The 24430-nt window shown below is 38.4% G+C and overlaps 1 protein-coding gene across 1 annotated transcript; it reads left to right on the top strand.

The window, feature by feature from the left end:
- Window positions 1-3652: 3652 nt before the first annotated feature.
- On the top strand, window positions 3653-22667 carry XG (Xg glycoprotein (Xg blood group)). The gene is made up of 9 exons (XM_027675188.1): window positions 3653-3713; window positions 14026-14067; window positions 14382-14438; window positions 18080-18115; window positions 18979-19044; window positions 19928-19984; window positions 20620-20658; window positions 20940-21059; window positions 22236-22667. Exons 1-9 carry the CDS (start codon window positions 3653-3655, stop codon window positions 22250-22252), a joined length of 495 nt encoding a protein of 164 aa, XP_027530989.1. The 3' UTR covers window positions 22253-22667.
- The last annotated feature ends 1763 nt before the right edge of the window (window positions 22668-24430 follow it).

Below are 24430 nucleotides of genomic sequence, written 5' to 3'. Positions count from 1 at the left end.
TCAGCTGCTGCCCATCATGGCCTTATGACCTGCGATGACTTTCAGATCCAAATTTGGGAATTAACGTTCTAGTTTCTGTATAGGTATCAGTCAGATATAGTGGAATGTACAGTGGAATGAAAAAATACTGCCATTTCTGGGCCCAAACTGCAAGTTCACCCTGGTGAGTACCTTTACCATTAAATTAAGTTAAAATGGATGGCAACAAAGAGCTCTATCCCATTCTTGTGGCACACCTTCTTCAGTTCTGTTTTTTTCTTCAGTCTACCTCCTTTGAGGACAAGGAGGAGTTACCATCAGTAATAGGAGGAAAAATAATCAAAGCAGGATCTTTTTGTAGAATAATATGCCACTTCAGCTTCTACAGGGTAGATGTGGTGGCAGTTTAGTTCATGCTCTCAGTGAAAAAGACTGCTTTAAAAATATTTTGATGGCTTTCAAGTGCAATGCCCATTTCAAATACTTATCCAGACAAATTCATCGGGCTGTGGAAATGAAAGCAGGCAATTCTTAAGCATGAAATTTTGTCAGCTTTTTACTGTAGCTCTTATTTCATCTCATTTCAACGTGAGTGACAAGTTTTGAATGCTAAGAAAAACATTTTAGTACACTCTGGTTTCAGCATACCTTGGGCTGAATTACGCTCTCAATGTTGCATTTCTGTGCCTTTTTTTCCACTAATTAGGCCACCATCTAAACCATACTGTTCTATGTGTGTTTTTCACTTGACAAGATTATGAGACTAACCTTTTTACAAACTGAAAATATTATTTTCTTTTTGCCCTTTTCTGTTACTCAAATGTAAAAGACCTGTTTGAAAGGAAGTGATTATTAGGAATAGAAAAAGGACTTGAATGGAGCAAAAATACATTTTTTTCAAATCTCTGCATTTGGAGTACTTTAAGAACCACAGAATAAAATACTAAAATACATGTTCCTCCATCTGCTTGTGAAAAAAACATTAAAGTTTCAGCTAGTGCATAGTAATCGTAATCCGTTGACAAGAAATTGTATCACCAATTCACTTGTGTGTTTGGCTTACATTTAAATTAATGCCTAATATTACTGGATGCTTCAATATTTTAATTAAAATACTTCTGGTTTTATGACAAAAGATGAGTAGTGTAGGATATTAGTGGCTTTCCCAAGTAGTTCTACTGTATAATTCAGTTCTTTCATCTCCTATAGATGCATACAGCAGGTTACCCATGCCAAAGAGCAATGTCTAACCTCTGCCCACAGGAAGGATGGGGCTGCCAATGTGATGAGTTGTGGCTGTCCTCTTTTTCCTTTTTAGCTTCTCTCATTAAGAGAGGCCTGACAGGCAAAAAGTAAGTGCCATAGAGAATAGACAAACATGCTGGCTCCTTTCCTACCCTCATTTGCCATTTCTAAAATATTGGGGTTTTCCTTGAAAGAACAAATGAAAAAAGAGTTCATCCATCTTCTCAGGTGAATACTAGGCAGAACTCTTTTTTTCCCTTTAAATTGAAATCAATGGGTCAATGATATCTCAAAGTATTAAAACTGCAATTTATGGTCTGGTGTAAGGCTATATATTTCTTTTTAATATATAATGGTTTTTTATTTGCTATCTTGGGCAAGCAGTTGCATGTTTTTGACAGAACTAAGATTAATGAGTTCCTGCAATGCCTCCAAGAACAGAAGTGAGATAAATATTCAAGACATCCTGACTCCTACGCTAGGTCCACTCCTTCCGGTGCTACCTTTGTGTTTTATTTAACTATACAGAGCAGTAGCTGGCTTCAGAAGAATCAGACAAGATGTGCATCATCTTCAAACTTCATCTGAGAATGTTCAATATCACAATGAATTTGTATCACTCTCAGGTGAGAGAATGCATTTTGGGAAGACTTCACTTAGAAGAGCAACTGCTTTGAAATAAAGCTACTGAACATGAGGTGCTTCGACTTGCCTGGGACTAGTACATAGCCTTGCTAACTTTCCTGTTCCTTTCAGGCAAATTTAACATTGATATGAAGATTACCACACACAGGCCTGCTTTTGGTATTCTTGAAAAAAAATAAACTGGATTTACAGGATTGCTCATTTCATGGTTTAGTTCTTGTTTTAACTGGCTGACAAAGTCACCTCTTCAACCTAAATGTCCTTAACTCTTTGGGGATGGAGCAATTGGCCCTGACATGGACAATGATGATACACAAATTGAACCTTAGAGCTTCTATTAGTAGCTTAAAAACAGTTAAACCATGTGATACAATAAGCCAGACCTTTGTAAAACATTCTGCTGGTTCAAATTCAGGTGGGAGGAGTCAACCTACTCTAACATCAAGCTTCTTGAAGATCCAGTATCACCAGGTTCTATCAGTCCAACTTATGTTGTTGCATCTGTTTTTTGTAGTTAGCATAAAAGCATGAATTCAGTTGTACATTCTAGTTAACAGAAATGCAGTTGGGGGCAGCCTGTGCCCCACATCAGACTGAATCACCCAGCAACACCACAGGTGTTCAGGTTGGCCATTCATGGAACAGAGTCCTGAGCTATTTGCTGCCCTAGACAAAACAGCACTGACAAAACCCCCTGCAGCTTACCCTCCAGCCCAAGAGAGGATGCACACCGGTCTCCTTGCTGGCGCCGTACACCAGTGTGATGGCTGCGATCCAGTTCAAAGGACAGAAGCGTTGGTGTATGTATTTGCCGAGGGAGGCTGTGACAGAACTGGATTTAATCACATCAGTGACTTTAAAGTATGTCCATGTACAGATAGATGCATGAATTTTGTTCATTTTCCAAAGCTTTGTATGATCGTACTTGGTGCTGTCTGACATCTCTCTCCATGTAGGATATGCACGGATATGTATAATTAAAAAAAAATACAAAACTAGGTCAATGGAAAAAATCATGATGAGCGATGTTTATTTTACCTTGTGAAGATAAGAATCCACTGGGGACCTGAGTATGCTTCAGTTGTGTAGTCGAACATCACATTTTAAGTTTATAAAATTAGATTTTTTTGTCATCCCTCTTCAGCCAATTCACAAGTCTCTGCAAAGCAGATTCTTGGCCTCTAATTCCCTAACACAGCGGCATGAGTTAGGGGTTAAGGCTCTGGCAGTATTGCCTTTATCAGTAGTTGTTGCTCAGCCAAGAACCAAGCAGCGAAGTGGTACTTTGAGGACAGAGTATGTCTGAGTGATTCTTTCAAGTGCGCTTCAGAGAAAGATGGTCTCCTCTTAAAAGCTGCTTGAGCTCTCACAGCACCACACCCTGCTTTGAAGGCAAGGATGTCAAACAGGTTGGTTTTCCCCTGCGGGGAGGAGGTGGACTCACAGCACTCTGGCTCCCTCCTCATTGGGTGCTGCCATTGCTTCCCCAGCTCTCCATGCTTCCTGCCTGGGTAATAAATAGATTTCTTGGAGCACAGTCTGCACCTCAGGTGCTGCTTACAGCTTGGCCCTAGCAGGGTTGTTTGCTTTTGTTACTTGTCTTGTATGCAAACAGGTTTTCAGGGACTTCTCTCTGTTCTGCATTGCTTGGATGTGATGGTGAGAGACCTCTTTGGGCAGAGGCGCTGATTCTAAGCGTGTCCCTCAAACCTTAGCACTGCCATTGCAACATCATCACTTGGAAAAAACCAAGCGGTACAATCAAGGCACTGCATAGAAAAGCATGGAGAAATTCAGAAGTATTTTTCTTTTGTGCTTTGGCTTCCTTCTAGTCCATGTAAGAGGTAAGTGACCTTTGCCTTGGCTTATTTCTAGTGCATGATTATTAAAAATGGAAAAAAAATCAAAACCTTAAACTCCAACCCCTAAAAGAAATATGTTTGTTTATTTGGAAATGCTTGCTGCCTTTCGTTTCTTTGTTGTTACCAATTCATGAGAAGCATTCAAGAGTGTTTACGTAAGTACTTCTGCAGTTTATAAAGAGATATATATCTCTTGTATGATTGCTCATAATAGCCATGCTAGTTGGAGTTTCTTCTTTAATATATCTTATTTTCTCTATAATGTTGCTCCCATAAAATTATTCACAAGCTTAGACTTGAATATAAACTTTTTAAATGGAAGCGGTAAAATGAGAGCTTCCAGAGGAATTTAGAGTTTCCAAAGAGATCCTTAGCAGAATACTGACTTCATGTTTTAAAGCTTTTCTTGGTTATTGATATCTTGAAACATATTAGGTTTTTTGTAAAAACAAATTCTTATTCAGTTTAAAGATTCTCATGCTTTTATATTGTTGCATATGGTTAAATAATTTTAAATTAATAATTGATTAACCTTAGTCCATGCATTCAGCACACAAGCATACATTTCTTCGTGCAGGATTAGTTAAGAATTGAGTATGTTTTAGATACATATTTTTGATGAACGAATAGCAGTCAGGAAAATGTAACCCTTTCATACTTAGTCATTTAACTATATTCAAACACAAGGTCTTTTAGCAAAACATTCTGTTAAACTTTTCTTTATGTCAAACCAAATAGGATCATCCTTGTGTGCATTTGCCATATGGTGTACTTGTAACCTTTTCTTTTTTGTGTATTAGCCTTACTTCAGAAACTTGCAGTGCAGTGTTTGGCTGCAGGAAGAAATCTATCATTAATCACTAGTTCCAAAATAGCTCCTGCTGCTGCTGCTGATCCTCCCACCACCCCTGATTTAAATGGAGTCCCTAGGAGAACTTGTAGTGATGAGCAGTGAAAACACTTTGCCTTAACTTAGTGCAATATTTTGATTTTAACAAATGAGAAATTATTTAGAGGTCTTCAGCAAGTAACATTGCATAGAAAGAGCAGAGCAGCAGGACTGTGCAGGCCTGCATGTAGCGTGTTGTGAGCAGTGATGATTCATGCAGTCTCTCATCTCTGGCATGCAGATTTTCTTGTTCTGGAGGACTGTCTTATGTTGAGTATTTCTGTTCAAACAATCTGAGCATGAGCAAGCCAATTTCCATATACTCTACCATTTTAATTATAAGGGTAGTCAGCCTAATCATTCTTGATTTATGCATGTCTTAATTTAGAGCCTGTTCAGGCCCTGCTTTGGGGGAGAAGTCATTGCTGAAAGTTGCTGTGGGCTTTGTGCACAGTCTTATGACTCTGGAAACTATTTAATCCACTTTGATGAGCAAAATTAGTTGTTTTAATCTATAGCAACAGATACTGAATTTTATCATCAAAGTATTCACCATGTTTCAGGGGACATATACAGGAACCACTTCTCAGTCCTAATCAAGACATGATATGAGAAAGGCTTGGCCATGCTGGTAAAAAGCTGGTCTAAGTCCTCATGATATAAATGTCTGTGGCATTATCCACCTTTTTATATTGCAGCTTAATTCTTTTCTAAGCTGTAACCATCTGTAATAACTTCTAGAAACTACTGTGCCACCACAGTCAGACCAGATGACGTTATTCTTCTTCTCATGTAGCACTTCCTTTATGTCTGGCTATCTTCAGTTAGTTGGCTAGATTGCCTTGATGGATACATCTCAACAGAAGCATGGCATAAAGAAGGACCACATTGCACAAGGAAAGCGAGACCTGGTACAATTCAGAAACTTACATGCTCAGTGCAGTCTTCCATTTTAAGCTTCTTTGGCTTTTGTAATTTCCAAGCCTAGGTAGGTTGCATGAAGGCTCCCATGTAAGTTGAGCTGCAGCAACTAATTGTCTGAATGGCTTTTAGCCCAATCCAAATGAAATAAACTTCACAGAAACCTTCCACTGGAGTCCATCCCACATCAGTTACTGAGGCTGGGCTGACTTGTGGTAATCCAGCTTGGGCTGTGTCTACATTGCCCACTTAGGCTGTGCTGAGACACAACTAAGTTAGGTTCCTAGCCCCCCAGTAACTGAGATCATGCACTTGTTGGAAACATAGTATAGATCTTATTTGGACCATAAACCTGTGTGCACACCTGCAGTGGGGAAGCAGTGCAACCTGAGGGCTCTCTCCTTTATGGACCTGGAAAGCAGGTGAGAATCTCACTCAGACCTGACTGCCCAGAATGCTCCTCAGGTTCCCAATATAGACATAATCTATATATCCATGGTCTTTAAGGTCAGCTGATAGACCATGTGTTTACTTAGTAACAAGGACAGTGAAAAGATTGATGATGTCTGAGATGCCTTAAGTTTGCTCCATCAGGTATGGAATGCTACACAGGTAAAGGGAACAGCATTTATTGCTAGCCAGTAAGCCATGTACCACTGTTCAGCTAAGACTTACAAAGTTTTTGACTCAAAATTAATTGTATTCTTGGTTAATTAGCTGGGCACTTTATGGGGAGAAAATTACAGACCTCTTTGGATTTGAGAGACTATGTGACTTAGTGCTATGAATAATGTAGTTTTCACTTGAGTTAAGAGACAGAATAGAAGAGACAAAAAACACAGTCCTGTTTTTCTTACTGCTCCATCTCGATCCAGTCCTCACTGTCGTTCTGTGTGAGGTCCCTGTGCACATGCTGAAGCGCTCACGGGAACGAGGGCAGGGAAGTATCAGACAACAAGTTCTCTCCTGCTGACCTCCAAAACTATTTCAGTCCCAATACCAGAACTTCCATTATCTGTAGGCATGTCAGTGCTATCATTCAAGGGTGTGATTGCAGTGTGATAAATTGACATACCTGAACTGGTTGAAACAGTAACTGAAACACTAACGGCAGAGTTGTTGCAACATCAGAGCTTGAGAAGAGAAAAAAACTGGGGTAGTTACTCAGCTTCTCAGATTCACTTTTCAAACATTGCTGCCACATTGCAAGCCTGGCACCAGTGCCCAACCTGCCTGTTTTCAGTATGTATTTTAACTCATTTGCATCAGCAATTGTCAATCCCTTTCCATCCCATTGATGGTAATTAAAAAACAAATAAATGTCAGAATTCTTCCAAGATTAGAAATCAATAAAATAGGCCCTCAAGAGAAGGGAGGTTCAGATTGTCTTGATTAGTCTTCCTTCATTTCCACAGGCTGACATCTATGAATGTTATGGGCAAATACTGTCTAAAATCTGATCTGTAGTACAATATCTCATGAAGGCAAACAACATCTCAGATGATAGAAAGGGCTTGGATGAAAATATAACAGTCACACTTCCATTGAATAAGCTTTGCCTGTCATCAATAGATTTTTAATTCCTGAGGAATTTATGTAGGAAGTAAAATCACAGCAATATATTTTTAAAGGGCAACAATGCCCCATATTAAATGAAAACAAAGGCCAGAGTAAGCACTAAGATTAGCAGAAAAATTAAAGCAAAGTCCTTCCTTACATCCCAGGTCTCCTTCCTTACATCCCAGGTCTTACAACACCGGTGGTGAAGGAACCAGGAACATACACTCCACATCAGGAACAGTCCTAGGTTAACAGCAACAAAGCCTCCAGGATCACAATCTATATTGCATCAAAACTGCAACTCCATCTTGCAGACTACCATCTGGAAGGAGCAGAAGTTGAGATACAAGCCAGATATTTCTATTCACGAATGTCTTATAGACCATTTTGTTTCCTGAGTGCAATAGTAAAAGAAAGAAACTGGCTCTTTGTTCATAAATCCAACCCAGATATTCACAACATTTTGCATGAGAAGGCTCTTCATTTCAGTTCTCTGTGGAAGACTAAGCTGTCAGATCCTCTTCCAAGTCTCTTGCTTCTGAAATTCAGATACAAACTGATGCTCCATCACCCTCTGTCCAGGGTTATTCTGAGAGGCTTCTCTGTGCACTGTGGTGGCACGTGCAGAGGCTTCTTCAGCCCTGAGAAGGGAGCCTAATTGTATTTCTCATTTACTCTGTAGAGACTTTGTTGCTGAACAGACCTGCTTGCTTATGTCCAGCAAATCTTTCCAGCATCATTTTTTTCTGGAAAACCTGTTCTTAATGGCATGAAAGAGAGAAGAGGCAGGCCTTGCTTTATTGCTGTCTTGCATTGTAAACACACAAGCAAAGAATCTGTATAGAACACCCTGATCATCCACTTCAATTTGGCAATATTACTAGCCCCTTTGGAAGTAATATAGATAATTATGCTGATGGGCTACTGTGACTTCAGGGGGCACAGAATTCCTGAAACAAATTCAACTTGATGTTAAGTTACAGGATAGCACTATTGAGATCTGTGCTACCTCTGCTGAAGATCTAGAAATACTTTGCATGTATTTTACCAGTGTACTTGGTATGTCCAGAGCAAAGCGAATATCATAGAACTAGAAGATTTTCTTTCATGTTTGATGAGACCATGCTGCACAGAGCTAAAGCAATACTGCCACTCTTGCTTTATTAGCCCATCTAAGTTGCTGGTAATTATTTAAATGTGTTCTTGTTTGAATAAGTGAGACAGTCCTTTTAATTTCCCTTACATTCAAACTACAACCAGAAGTAGCCTAGCTAAAAACGCAAAGCCAATAATCAGGCCACATGTTGTGGTCTATATACTGGACCCTAGGTCTTAATTATAGATTTTAAAGCATACTCATTTTCCACCCCAGCATCGAAGAGTTGCAATGGCAATCATTGTTTGTGAAACTAAAGGGTCATGAAGGAAAAACAAGCTACAGTAACCTCATCGGGAAATATGGATCATGAGGGTATTACATGAAAGAAATAGTTCCTGCTAATTGAGATTTTGTCCACAGTGTCCACTCTGGGGTGTGAACTTTAATGTTCTCCCAAAACTTTTCTTAAATGAGTAATTTCCTTTAAACAAACATAATTGCTTCCTGAATAAAGTTGGATCAATAAAAGGGTGTGTTCTGAATCATATGCATGGGAAAATCCATCCCATTTTCTCATTACAGAGGAAATAGGTCTCATGATTTTATTATAATCAGAAATGGTCTGTGCAAAGAATAACTTACTATTTCAGCTAAAAAGTACATAAAATGGGTCTCATGAGTGATTTTGGTAACATATTGTTCCCTTTTAGAAAATTTTTGTTCTCATTTTTTGAGTCATTCACTTCTTCCCCAGTCTCTGCCAACTTCATAATGTTTTAAGCTCATTGTATTCACGAAACAATTCTTATTTAATTACACTGAAGAAATCATACTTGTTCATGTCTTTAAGTACTGTAAAATAAGCTTTTTTTCCCTTTCTGTCTAGCTCACAATTTGAAGTTAGTTGCTTCTAATTTATTTGTAACACAGGTAATACCATACCAATCATATGACTGCTAGTAATGCACTCAAAACCAATTAATTTAATCATAATAATTTAATAATATTAATAACAAAATTATTTCTCTAACACACATGTGTATCTATGCATTTGAGATGTATGTCCACAAACATGTACACATAAAAATACAATTTCTCATGGATCTTAGCTTCATTTTTAATACTAGACTGTGCATATTAAAAGCCTGAGAAGTTAATTTCATTTGTCGCATAACCTGATTCTCACTTAGCAATATTCATGCTGTCTTATTTAAATATGCATCATTTTAAGGGCCACAAGCTGTGCTTGTATGGATTCAGTGCAGGACTGAGCCTACTTAGGGAGATTAGAAATTGCAGAGTGGTGTCATGGTAGCTTTCTGTCAGAAAACTTCTGACCACAGTTGTAATGATGGATTGGTAACACTCACCTGCAGAATCCAGCCTTGTTCCTCATAAATCCTCCTTAAAAGCTGTGGGACCTCAGACCCTTGTGATCAAACAGCTACATAGTTAAAGGGTGATGGATCCATCTAACATTTATCATAGACAAAAGACACTGCTGTCTGCATTTTAGCTACTGGATATTTGTGTCACATTTTCAGAAAACTAATATGGGCCAAAGCTTGTGAACATTAAATACACATGTGCCTGAGGACTTTGCAGGGGACTGACTGCCTTGACAGGGTAAGATGACCTCAGCTCAACGGTGCTTCAGCAGGATGTGTCTTATATTCAAGGGAAATTACTTAAAACTGTCTTAGTATCTCTGTGACAAACAGCAACCGTAACAGTCTCCATATCACCAGCCTTCCACATATGATATTACAAAGGTTAGGCTGGGTCTACACTTTGTTTTTTTACTGGCAGAGCTACAGGTCTTGGGTGGGAATGAGGAAATGACATCCCAAATAAAACTGGCAGTGCTAGCAAAAGTCCTGCTGTTATTATAGTTCATTGTGTTTGAGCAGCTAGCATAAACATAATTTAAACAGGTCCTTTCTCTCAATACAATCCATATATCCATCTAGAAGGCTTGCCTTCTTAGCTTTGCATTTTCTCATTTGCAGATAAGGACTATTTTGCGGTGTTAGGCAATGCATATAAGCATTTTTTCAAATTCTCTGTTATGAATCATTGAGGACCACCCAACAAAAACCAGTATTACAGTAATTTTATTTCTTTGTCAAAACACGGATACTCCCAGAAGAAAGGTTAGAAGTTATGCCAAGAAATAGCATACTAGCCCAAAGTAGTAATAACAGAAATAACTCTGTTACCACCTGCACAGCTAAATATCTTCATTACTATTCAGGTTTCATAACTTTTTTCAACCAACAAAACAAACAGCAAGAAGCATATACAAAACCCCCAATCAAATAAAAACCCCAAAGGCACAAAGCCATTTTCACCCCACTAAAATTTCTTTCATTCTCATTTTCATGAGTATATTTCTAGCTGTTTCTATTATGGAAGCTGATCCAAAAGAAAGGGTCATTTTTATATGTGGAAAATGAATTTCTTTCAGTCTGTTTATTCTGTGGAGAAGCTTCAGTAATTTATTTTCTTTGTCATTTATCTTCAAAGTTCTCTGGAGTGACTGCAGTTCTTATTGAACTAAATATTCTGAGTCTCTAATGTGGTTTTGTTTTTAGACGCACACTTTTGTGAATGAAGTCTGGACTGTTCAGCTATTTAACCATCTGTTATCCTCCAAAATTAGATTCCTAAAATGTCTAGGTACAGTCTCAGAAATAGTAATGAGCATTTAAAATTCTGCTCCACAAAGTCCTACTCCTTGTGGTCATTTGATCCTATTATCAGAGGAAGTTGGGATGGAAGTCTAAGCAATCTTTTGGTTTATTGCAATATCACTTGTAATGCTGCACAGATGTCCACATACAAACTGCCCATCTGTCAAGGTTTATATTTACACAGCTAAAGAGATTTCAGTGTGGATTCCTGTCTTACTCCCAAGCAGTCATTCTGCGTTGGTGTCTGTTTCTTTTTATTGCTGGATTTATTGTCAGAAATAATTTTTAAAATATCACTCTGAAAAATTTCTCTTCTTAAAATTGATGTAGCTTTCTTCTATTTCTCCCTTGCAGTCTCAAAACAACTCCTTTTGCCTTTTCCCAGGTTTTTGATAACAGAACAGACATACAATAGGAGAGGGAAATGTTGTTGTCCAGGAGAAGGGAAGATGTTAGTAACTGTTTCAGTCTGTTGTTTTGTTCTAGTTCTCAAGCAATTGAAAGCATCTGCATCATCTTGCTTGAATTCTTATTAGATTCCATATCCTATTTTTATTTTTTTCTAACTTCAAAGAAATATGGTACCTGAAGGTTTCCAGTCTTCCTTCAGGAGATGATTTTGTCACATTCTCTTTACAACATTAGGACCTCAGTAGTTGCTTTCCATATTGTTAGTTCCTGCATGTCAGGACCTGTAATGAAGCTGGTTTTGCCAACAGCTATTCAGTGTTACAAAATTATTTCTGATGGCTCAGTCCAATGTGAAATGGTTTTAGCCCTGACAACAGCATCCTGTGGCAGTGGGGCTCAGGTCAGACAGCCTCCTCCAGCACTCAGGATGTCAACCAAGTGAGGATTTAACCAGAGGACAAAATCAAAAGACAGTCAAGTTTAAGTTGCTTATACTCCTGGCACTGAAGAAATGTTTCAGAAACATATAATGTGACCATATAAGTCAAGGCAGTGCCAGGATGTCAGCCTGCTGGTAGTGGCCTGCATCAAGATCAAATGGTTCCATGGCTGGGGAGCAGCATGGTGTGACACCCCATGGACAGGGACTCAGGGCCAGTAAAAGCTGGTGGTGCACTCAGGGCTCTGGCAGGGAATATATTCTGATGAAGCAATTTATCTATTTTATGTATTTATATATTTAATGGATTCATACTTAAAAAACCCATCAGTGTCTTAGAATATAGCTTTAGTAATGGCTTTAAACTGAAAGAGAGTAGATTTGAATTAGATATTAGGAACACCTTTTTTTTTTTTTGCTGTAGGGGTCATGATGTGCCAGAACATGTTGCTCACAGAAGCTGCGATGCCCAATCCCTGGAAGGTTGGATGGCTCCCTGAGCAACGCGGTCTAATGGGAGTTGTCCCTGCCCGTGGCAGGGAGAGTTGGAACTAGATGGTCTTTAAGGTGCTTTCCAACCCAAATCATTCTATAAATTCCATTAATATTATCCACCTAAAGACCCCATTCAATGGCTACTGGACTCGGCAAGGTTAGTGGCCAGGGCACCAGAAGGAGAGGTGGCAGGATAAGGTGACACACTGAGAACAGATCAAATTATAAGAGATAAAACACTACTCTAATAATATTAGTGGGAAAGCCTTATGCTGTTGCCTGTTTTTCCTTACCAAACAGGGGTTCCTCATAATATTTTGTAGGGTCAGATTTGCTTTAGAAGCCATTTGCTACTTTGCATTCCAACCTTGCTTTATCTCTTCTGTCAGACACCAGCTATAATTAAGTTCACAGATTCACATTAAAATCATCACGGGAATCGAAACATTTCTACTTTATACTCCTGTGCTGACTGTTATTTGAGGATCACACAGTGTTTCACCACTGATAATTAATCTTTCTGGGAGCTCTTTGACACAGCAAGAGCTATTATTCAGGAACAGTGATTAATGAAAAGAATGCCATGAAGATGTACAGCACCTGTCAAGATCAGGGAGCTGAGCTGAAGCCAGTTGTGCTGAAGAACCTCTGACAGCCTCTCTCTGTTGCTCAGTTTCCCCACTTGAACAACAATGCCTTTCTTGCTGTGAAGTGTTCAAGACTTATCAAGAAAAACAATGAAGAGTTGGGTATTAAGCTTTTTAGGTGGGAAAATAAACAGATGCAGAACAAGAGCATCTTGAGGCTTGCTCAATAGAGCACAGTAATACTTTTCTGTTTAGGGAAGTCATGACACATCAAGACTTTTTGTCAGTTTGTGCCAGCTGATCTTGTATTTGGAATGCAAACACAAGGATGGTGCAGTTTCAGCCTGGATGAAAACTAATGGATACATATTCTGCAAAGAGGTGTTTCATGAACGCTGTGTATTAAAAGGAAAGTGGCAGATTGTAGAGTTGAAAGTAAAACTCACATGAATAACTGTGTGTGTTCTGTTCAAAGTTGTCTGCTTCAGTTTATATATTTTAAACATTTTCCAGTTTTATTTACCTGCTAATTTCAAAAGTCAGGATGCTAATTGCCCTGCTGTGACATTTAAAGACATTATGGTCACCTAACATGGAACAGGAAGGATTTTTTTTTTCTCACTTCTCAGTCTTTTTAACGTACAGGGAAACTAAATTAAGTAAACACATCTTAATATCTTTTGCTTCTGGCCCATGTTACAGGAAGAATTAAAAAAAGAAAGTTGATTTGTGTTACGAGTGATCACAAGGCAGGTTTGCCAGTAAAGCTGCTCTCTGAAGCTGTGCTAGTAAAATAATAATGAAGATATTAAAAATTCTCACCCAATGATTTTGGTTTGCAAGTACCACACTGAATGCTATTTTCAGCTGTCTCCTGGCAATAGTCCTGTGCCCTATAACGGGCAACCTGCGTTCTTCAAAGGCATGTTTGCACAGCAGATGAATATAGATAACATGAGAGAGCAGCTTCTCCTTGCACTACGCGAACAAATAGCTTCTTTGAATTAAATGAGCCCATCTCTCACAGTCAGTCAGGACTGCACAGCACAGCTGACAGCTTGTTCTGTGCTTGCTCCAGTGTGGATGGGGGTTTTTTTGCCTCTTACTGGTGTTCTGGCTCTGTACAGAGCCCTCAGGTCTGGAGGTCATGGAAACCTGTCCACTGACTTAGTGTCTTTTCTTTTGTCACATTCCTTATAGGTCAAGGCGATTTTGATTTAGCTGATGCGCTTGATCACCCAGGTATGTAAATCTCACATCCTTATTTTACTATAGCATTTACACCCATAATAAATCTTAAGTCTTTTTCCTTGAGGAATGGAATATGAAGTGGCTACCACTTAAGTTAAAGAGATACAGAACTGGAAAATGCTAGATTTCAATGTTTCTGCCATAAAATGAAAGACTTCTTTAAAACAAACAAACAAAAAATGGCTTTGAAAACACATCCCTTCATTTTTAGCTTCTGCTGTGATAAAGAACTGTTTAGATTTGCAGATATCTGCTTTTGTTAAATTGAAGCTTATTGCTTATTGGCGTGTCGTTGTGTCCAACAGATGACATAATTACAAGGAAGCCTACAGTGATCAGAAGACCCACAAGGCCTGTGCTGAGTGAGTAATAATGGGCCATAAAGCTGATTTTTTATATGTAAGAAACTGTCTCGTGAGATTCTGATAATTTTTGCTACTGTACTTTAGCTGAGATTATTTGAGTAATAGATGTCTTCTTTATGTAAAGTAAGTGGTTTTTTGACAGTTACCATTTACAAGCCTTTATCACTTCCAGTAAGGCTTTACAGCCTAACTGGCTAGTGATGATATTTTATTTCCTGAAGATCTTCTTCATGCTTTTCCAGACTGTATTGAACTCCCTGAGGAGTATAACAATGGGTAACTGTTGCTAAAAATGGATAACTGATCTTCTACTTTTTTCCCATTCTTTTTTTCTTTTTGCATTATTATTCATGATGCTTGATAACAGACTCGGAAAAGAATCAGAAGAAAATTAGGTGTTCTTTCTTCTCACCATGTATTTACTTCATATTATCTAGTACTGATTGCTACAAAATCTGTGTCATAAAGGAAAAAGGGTTCTAGACAGTGGAGAGAACCAAAAGGTTTTAGCTGTAGTCCTGAGAATGGCAAAAAATAAATTCCAATGAACACTTGTTAATGCTGAAAAAAACATATTTTTGATGGAACAAATTATAATAACATAGAGCTTTTTCACCTAAACAACACTGAAATAAATTTCTGTCTATCAAACAAAATGTTTGAATTGGAAAATGCTGGATAACATTAGCCCACACAACAACTTTAGGTCTTTTTCTGGATAAACAGTTCAGTAAAACTTGCAATACATGAAAGCAGTTATATTTTCCACACAACTCTTTAGCTTGCTCTTTGAACAAACAGGGGAAGCATTTTGTGAATGTGGTAGCTACTGGATCCTTTAGTGGTTGCATTCTTCCTTCCCACTTTATTTGGCCAAGAAAATCTGTGTTTGGCCTAGATTAGAAGTGTCTCTCTATTTTAAAATACTGCACTAATTGTGGATTTGATCTCATCTAATGTAAACATTTCAAGTAAGTTACTTGAATTGCGCCTAAAATACTCTGTCCTTGGTCATGTTTAAAGGTAGCTTAGGGATTCTAGTATCTGCACCGAAGCTGCCTCAGTCAGGTGAAATGAATTTGATTTTTAGGGACTCAGAAATCTGTTCGAGATATGACTGCCAAATGATTTGAATCCACTGCACTAATTCTTGAGAATGAAGAACTCCACATTTTACAGACCATTTGGAATCTCTTTCAGTGCTGAAGAGGATTGCAGAGAATTTTAAAAATCCCAAACCCACAGTGTTAAAAATCAATTATTGGATTTGGAAAGTCCAGAAAGATGAAACAATAGTATGTTTCAGCATCTGCCTAATGCCTCGTCTTAACGTCAGGGTTGCCTCTATGTCTCATTCGGTCGATACCATTGAGAGGTGAGGCTGGCTGAGATTTTTGTTCAGTTGAGGCCAATTACTACACAGGCCATGTCCTCTGGGCATCCCACACATCTCTGCCTGAGCTGAAGCTCTCCGGTAGGTACCTTCCTAGTGCAACAAAATTCATCACAAAATTTAACAGAAGGTAACGTTTATTTACAAAATCTCAAAATAACTTGATTTTCCCCACTCACATTCATCCTGTATTTGATTTAATTAAGCCATATCCTCAAACCCATGTGCTCATGAGCACCAAGGTGTATGTGCTTAGGTGGTCTGGTGAGCATCATGTGCAATATGGGACAAGGTATGCCAGCTATTGAGCTCTTATCCTGTCTCTGTGGTTCTTCATGATCATGAATGACAAGCTTGTTTGTGTACAGATCTTTTATATCCTTTAGGAGAAATCAAGTATTATGGAGAGGTTCTTTTGCCTCATATTTCTTACTTCATTGTCTCTGAACCCTAGGCCAGGTTGCTGCCCACTATCTGGTTTTGCTTGTTTGGAATACACAGACTATGTCCAAGACTTATTTTCTGGATGGATGATCAGGAAAAGTAGTGATATGCTGCAACCTTTGGTGTAGAAGTTCTTTCTGCTTTTCCTCTGCTGACAAGTCATCTGTGCTGTCATCTTATTGGAACACAGGCCAGCTAGTTTTGACAGAAACAACACATTCCTCAGTTTTATGGAGGGAATAGTGACCTTATTGTCTGTTCTTTTAACACTTTCCTGATTTTTATGGTCCCTACAGACGCATGCATTTCCATTTGTATTTCATTCATATCACCCTTAGCATTTATGCAACAGATCTCTGCATGAACCCTCCAGAACAGAACTCTAAATTTTACATGAATTCTTCATCTCAATAATAAATTGAATCCAGTTTTCAATTTATTCCTTCTCCCAGTGTTACCATTTGACAGGTAAAGGTATTTTTGAAATGCAACTCTCTTCTGGCCAGACATAGGGAGGATCAACACCTGACAAGAACAAACCAAATTATGTAGAATGAATTTGATAATTTTCCTGCCAGATTTCCTGGTAACACCAAAGCATTTCTGAGTTGCCACACAAATGAGACTAGATAACTAGATATTGTGCAAAAGCAGCTTCTCACTCCTACTGGATATAAAGAACACAAGAAGGCAGATTTCTGTGTGGTGATTTGGGAATTCTAACACAATTATAATGAAAAAGATATTTATTTAATTGAGAGTCTATCAAATTGTCTGTGGCAATAAGCACTGGTGTCAAAATTTAGGTAGGTTTTGCTGTCCCATTTCTTCTGATTTATTGTAGCACTCCACATTTATAAGTGTAAAGAAAGGGATTCTTGGAGTTATGGCATCCATCTAATGTATTTCTCTCAGAACTCGCCATCATTCCGTATACACCTTAAAATATCACCCACACACTCATATCCACATCCGTATGTTGGAAACAGAGTTCCTCTTTTTGCATCTGCAGCTCATAGACAAGTTGTTTATTGGATGGAAAATTCCATCCCAGGTACAGCGAGATAAGTGTACAGTGCTGGGTCAATGGTTGTAGTCTGTTGATTTTCTGTGTAACATGCACATGCAGACATTTAAGTCTATTTTAAAACCTTTATAGCTCAGGCAAAGGAGAACTAGGCTATCACCCAACCTCAGACAGGTGCATTGGATTGCCTGAAGCAAAATTTTTATGTCACCGTGACCCTCACATAGATTAGTTGATTCAATCTCTCTCTCCAAGTAGGTTTATTGCTTCCTACTATTTGTTCTTGAAATGGGTATTCAGTTTTTGCAGTTCAATAAATTACACTTAAGTCAAACATACATATACCAGTTTTAACCACAGACATAGGTGTTGACAATTTAGCATATTTAAAAAATAGGTACAGCACAACATATTTAAAAAATAGGTTTATTATGTTAACATAGCAAATTTTATTTATGTACTTGCAGATATATTAGAGGTATTGATCTTGGTTCGACTATAAGATTTATTTTGACATCATTTACAGCAGAAAAAAACCCTTCATATTTTGAGTAGAAAATACTCTATCATTTGTCAATTAGTGTGCAGGAAACTACAAGATTCTATTAGAGTTTTAAAGAAAAGTGTAATAGCTTAGGTAAGTTTGTGGGACTAACCTGAAAAAGGTGCTTGTCAAACATTCATTTGTACATGTTCTATTAAAACTAACGTTTCACTTCCCACACAAATTGTGTCTAACTCACTTTTCTGCATCTTCCTCCTATTCATTTTTAGACAATGATCTACATTTAGGAGATGCTCTTGGTGGGGGTGAGTACTCTCTTCTTTCCTCAAATAGAATGTTGACATTTTTTGGTTGTCTTTTTCTCAACTCTGCCTAATTTGTGAAAAGAGATTGCAATACTGCAGGAGGAGCTACGATAATGAGAGTCATTCCAACTCCTGTACGTGCAGCCCTTCTGCCTGAGGCCATCATGCAGAGTGGGGACAGCATCTGGTTGCCATCTACCTAGGAGCTTTCAGCTCTTGCTACTCCAGCACTGTATGTGCAGTTTGGAAACTGCTATGAGTCAGATCTCCTGCTTTAGCCAATGCATCTCTTTCCAATACTTTGGCAAATGCTAGCACAAAGTCCTAAAAAACAATGAAGCTGAAGTCTGAGTTCATTTTGTACAGTTCAAGAGTAGAAATTTCATCATGCATTAGACAAATTCAGCATCTGTTAGATTAAACTAATCTGCAGATTTTATTAATACCTGCTGATGGCACAGACACGACCTGTTGCCTCCGGTCCAGCCTGGAACACCAGCTTCTCTGTCGGCTCTGCAAAACTGAACTGCTGACAGCCAAGTAACACATTGTATCTCCCAGTTGTCAGCATTAAACAGTATTAGCCCTTGCCAGAAATACATTAAATATTTTCCTTCAACATTTTCATGAATTCTTCTCATGTTTTAATTTAGAAAACATTCCCCGTTCACTCCCAAATCAGTTTTAGTAGCTAGCTATTTTTTGATATAATGCTTAAGTAGTTTTAACTAGTGACAAGGTCCTCTTCTTAATTCACTGGAGGACAAATTAGAAATAGGTAGAAAATCTCAAATTATCATACTTTTTATTTAAAGGTCCCAGTTTTGCCCATTCAACCATCTAACAATATTAATTATCAATAGGTGACATCTCAAGAAAACCTTTATATCCACCTCTTCCACCACGACCGGGAAGTTATAGTAATTCTGGTAAGAATATTTTCTCCTAAGAAAATCTAGCCCTATGAACTGTTCAGAGCAGATATTTTTAAGACTTTACTCTCTTATTTCTTTATTAATAGTTTTTATCATCCTTTCCCATCGTCTCCCTTTTTAATCACTGTTCCAATCTTTGGAAAGATTTTCTGAGCTTTAGTGTTAGTACCATAAAGATTTTCTGTCTGCCTAAAATGTGAGATACTGGCTTCTAAGTGGCATGAGACTAACACTTTGTTTACATTTTCGTTTCGGGCATGTATACACTGTACTATGAGACGGTTCAAATTTGACATCTAGCCACAGGACATGGATAAGCCTGTGTTCAAATCTGTACTGAGATGTGCATCTGAGATGGCTCTGGGGCATACAGCTAGTGGGACTGAGGAGAGGGATGTAAACCTGTATTGTTTTGAGTGCAGTCTTGGACACCCACTTAAATAAAATGAAAGTGGCACATCTATCCTGGCTACCACCATGTATCCTGTATTTACTTCTAGTATGACTGTAGTGGTGAGCCATGGACATGTCCTTCTGGAGTCTTTCCTAGAAAGGACCCATTGACTTTCTGCTACAGGAACCACTGGAATTCGAGATGTCAATATTATATAAGGATCTGTGCTACTGAGAGCCCAAGTCCACATATCCCACAGGTGCAGAACAGGTAGACACCAACAGTGTTAGTGCTTCAGCTTTCAGGAGAATTTGGGTAGGTGACCATTCAGTGCAAGACACACGACCCATCTGCTATGTCAAAGCTTGGATTTCAGAGGTCTCTCATGCTTCCCTAGAACATTAAAAAAGGAGTGGACAAGGGAATTTGTCCAATTATTCATTGGATAATTTTGCAACCAGAATCTTAATCTTCATCTTGCAGGAGGTTTTGATGACTCAGATCTCCTTGATGGGAAGCCTTTACCACCCGTCATAACAGGTAGCACTTCCCAATTCCCCTTCCAACTTGTTCCTAACACTTGTAAATCAGCGCTGTTTAGTTTTGCTTTAGTTGTAATCTCTTTGTCTCTGAGGGACATTTTTATTTAGATTAGCTATTCTTCACCAAAAAACAGGTTATGAGCCTGAAGCTAAAACTTGAAACATATTCCTAAACATTTTGTAGCATTCTGGCACATGCCAGAACCCTGCCGGATTTGTCCCTTTGAATTCAGCTAGGACAGTCCCAAAGCAAGGGGTTTCTGCCCAGAACTGAAAGCAGATGCACCAGATCTTGACTTAAATTACAGATAAGTCATCTGATTGTCTGGCAGCACAGAATAGCCAGAGCATACTGGCCTCCCACTCCCTGTGAAATCCGTTTGATGCAGACTGCTAGGTATGACACTTCTATTAGATGTTAATATTCTTCTCCAAAAATTAAGTGTCAGGAGGATGAAGTTACTCCTCCAGTCAGCACAGCTGTCAGGGAGGACTAGAAGAGGAGCTCCTCTCTTGCGGTCAAGCTGCACCTTTTGCCCTCTTATACAAAATCATACTTTGCTGAGCAAAAGGCTCAGTTCTCAAAACAAGTTGACAAACATTTCTTTGATGAAACTTCACCCTCTATTCCAGGAGAAGAGGAGCATCAATTCAATGATGGAGGAAACACAGGTATAGAGTAAATAATTTATTCTACAATTTATTTCTGATCATCATGATATAGAAAAACAATGTTAGCCTTATAAAAGTAGCATATATACTAAATTAGGCTTTAAGACAACATTTTCACACCAGCTGTAACGTAACATAATTTCTATTCATCTGCTTAATTCTATTGTTTCACCAAACAGTTCTCACAGTTTGGTAAAAGCATACTTTAGTAGACAATATGCTTAAGTCAAACTATTTAAATACCTCTGAAATAAAGGCCAAACCTCTTTCTTTTTCCACAGATTCAGGATTAATAGCTGGAGTTACATCGCCTGTAATTTCTGCCTTTGTAATACTGGTTGTTGGATCAATAGCAGCCTACTCTGCTTACAAGAATAAGAGACTTTGTTTCAAACCACGTGGTAAGACCAAATCAGTTTCCCACTGATTTAGTTCTAAAGTAGATGGGAATTTGATAAACAATTTGAGTGGGGGCAGAAACAGGGCAGGAATAAAGGCATTTAAAAATTTTGTCCTAATGAGCCTCACTGGTCTCTGAGAGACACTGGTAATTAATATTCTTCATCAACGACAAGCATGGGAAGCCATAACATGCCCAGAAGATGGATATGCATCACTTTGTGAAGGAAATTACAGGGTGTGAGGTCAATGCCACCACAGAAGTGCTGTTGTGGCTCTGCATGTGAAAAACAGCCTGCTTGCCTCAGATCAGCCTCACCAGGGGGTACCCCACGTACCCTCTGGCCAGGACCCGCATTTTAGCTCTGGCCTGGGTAGGCTTCCTGCCCCAGGCTGCACCACATCCCCACACACCTGTCCCAGCCTTGAGTCTGGGTGGCTGGCTGGGTGTTCTGGCTTGGCCTGTGGCCTGGCTAGTTGCCTTGTCTTCACCTGATGATGGCTGGCCCGTCCATGGGGCCCAGTTGCCATCACCACCGCTCTGTGCACACCCACCACCAGGGAGGCAACAGCCTGGGCCCTGTGCTGGCTGCCCTTGGCTCGTGGCTCTGTGGGAACAGCCTGGGCCTGGCCCTTTGCTGTCACAGAGGGCAATTTAAACCTCTAATTCACATTATATGTTCTGTAATGAAACTAATAGCTAAGAAATAAGTGAAATGCAGGAGAAGCTTCACAGGCATTTCTAAGAGATCTGTGTAATCCCCTGGCACTTCAGGAAGTCTAGGAGAACCGTGGCAGGCTCCAGGGCAGCTGCTGCTGCTTAGGCACTGTGGGAAGGCTTGGGTAGGGTTACATAGGGAAAATCCAGCTGTAACATAGCCCTGGATGCCCTGGGGGAGGCTGGTCAGGGCTGTGAAGGCTGCTTGTGCCCTCAGGGTCCCTAAAGTCACTCATTTTTCCTCCGTTTCTATGGCCAGAATGTAACTAAAGCATCAGGTCAGTAATCCCACAGCCCTCTAGAAATGGGGAGTGAGACAAATGGGGAAGGCTATCCCTGTGTCTCTGGGGATACAAGGTTCTACCTGTTATCTCAAAAGGACTGAAGCAAAAAATACTCTGAAAAGCTGGCAAAGAGCATCCACAGTGGAAATACTGAATGTTCAATCTTGATTTTTCAGGTGGGGCTGCAGTGTAAACCACTGAAAGAAGAGTTGCCCTCTGATCACAGGCTCCTTTGGTTGGTGACATTCTACTGTGCCATTCTGACCAAAAAAAAAAATCTTCTAATGAATGTTTTGTTGAGACTGCTCTCTCTAACTTGATGTCACTTTTGTGCCTTGAGCTTCATGTCATCAAAGATATGCTTAAAATATCCAGGGATTGTATTGCACTATCTGACGTGCATTTATAAAGGTTGGATATGGATTTTGACTCAGAAATTATTTTAAACAATAAAGAAATCAAGTGCATTATAAGCTAAAAATGGAAAGGTTTGGGTTTGTCAGCATTTGAATCATCGAACAAATTTATTTTTCTCTTTTCAAATTTACCCAAAAAACAATCCCTCTGATAGAATAGGAAAAAGGAGTTTGCCATTTTCATTCTTGCATGTTGGGTTTCTTCAGTATATTTCTGTAATATTTATAATATTTAAGGAAAACTTATAGTTGTCTAAAGGATTCAAAATTTTACTGCCTTTACTTTGTATTTATGTCTGAATTCTAGCAAAGTGAAGGGAACTATAGGTAGAAAATTCATTCTTAATTTTATAATAAACTGAAAAGAATATGTACATTGACAAACCACTTTAAAAAATAAAAATAAGAGAAACACATGCTGATTTTATTTCTGTATTTATTTATTTAATTACTTAGTTACTGAAATGGTGTTTAGCTCTTCTCAGGAACTAGAATTTCACACTAATTTAGTTTCTCTTTTTGAAAACTTAGGCCTTGCTCTAGGAACCTTTGAATGCACTAATCTGGAAGCTGTTTTTTTTAAAAGCAACATATTATTCATAGCTTCTGAAAAGGGAAAATGGGTACAAAGCTTTCTGATTCATTGAGAATGAGTTTGTGACACTTCATTCTCTAAAATCTAAGTCACAACAACTTTTAAACTTTATACATATGTGGAGGTCCATCTCATATTGGCCTTTTTAGCCACCAACGCGCTTGCAACAAACGTGGGTAGAGCCCTTCCCAAATCTTCGTTCGCAAAGCCTAGCCATGATGATATGTGGAGGTGTGGTTGACATAGATTTGCCTAGCAAAACTGTTTCATCTTTTTGCCTCATTCCTGATCAACCCTGACGTGCCCACAAATGTCCTTCTGTAGATAAATCTATCACAAAAACTAACACTTTTCCAGTCTCTCTGACTTCATTTAGCTAACTGAATCAAAATGCCATCAAATAAGTGAAATACAGATGAAAGATGACAAAACTATTAGTTTACTGACAATACTTCCATTTTGGCTAACTTTTTAAAGCATAAGGAAATCACTGTGTTTTTTATCTTAATTTTGTATGCAAAGCATGGTTTTGCTACCAAAATTCCATTTAGATGAAGGTAAACATGACTTTGTATTTATTAAATTGTTGAGAGGAAGACATAAACTCGAAGAGTACTTTTTTCTTAAAGTACAATACTATTTATCTAAATTATTCTTAAAATTGATATATATCAGTTTCTTAGATTGTCACAATATTTATTCTGATCCTGAAAGTAAGAAATTATAATGTACATCAGTTTAAATATGGAAATACCTTGACAACCTGCAAAAAAACGAACACTTTTGTGGCTATCACTTTCAACTTATGAATGAGAAAATATTTTTAATATAGTTTTCAAGGACACTTGATATTTCTTTTAATATACTAATTTTCCATGGTAATAGTTAAAACAGATTGATGTATATTTTTTCAGGTAGACATAAAGTTTTGATTAATGAAATGTTAAGTCTTTTGCTATTACCGCTTCAGTTGTTTGTTTAACCAGGAAAATATATATATTTTGTTTCTTTCTCCTGAAAATTTTCAATAAACACATACTGTGTTTTATCTAAGATGATCTAAGTTTTGTTTGTTTTGTTTGGTACTTTCTGGGACATATGAGGACTAGTACCGTCTATACACAAGTTCAGCTGTGTCCCACTAGGGCAGAGAAAGAAATGCTTCAAACTAACGACAAATTACAGGGAAAAAAACAACCAAAGCAGCTTAACTATCTATTTTTTCCCACTACCTGGTTAGAGAAGGATCTATGTGAACTGTTAACACTTTTGCTTTTGACATACTATGACACTTCATTTAAAATTGCCCATAGTGTTTTCAAAACAATTTATTACTCATGTTAATATTAGCCCAAAAGCC

Source organism: Neopelma chrysocephalum, unplaced genomic scaffold, assembly GCF_003984885.1.
Source record: "Neopelma chrysocephalum unplaced genomic scaffold, ASM398488v2 Primary Assembly neopelma1_25, whole genome shotgun sequence".
Classification (NCBI taxonomy): Eukaryota; Metazoa; Chordata; class Aves; order Passeriformes; family Pipridae; genus Neopelma; species Neopelma chrysocephalum.
The sequence above is the reverse complement of the archived record's forward strand: the minus strand, read 5'-3'. Positions and strand labels throughout refer to the sequence as shown.

What these genes read in the sequence shown, in the direction of transcription:
- XG (XM_027675188.1), top strand. Translation starts at nt 3,653, where the DNA reads ATGGAGAAATTCAGAAGTATTTTTCTTTTGTGCTTTGGCTTCCTTCTA. An exon ending in ACCCACAAGGCCTGTGCTGA is followed by an intron (nt 14,439 to 18,079) that starts GTGAGTAATAAT and finishes ATTCATTTTTAG; the next exon opens with ACAATGATCTACATTTAGGA. An exon ending in AGGAGATGCTCTTGGTGGGG is followed by an intron (nt 18,116 to 18,978) that starts GTGAGTACTCTC and finishes AATTATCAATAG; the next exon opens with GTGACATCTCAAGAAAACCT.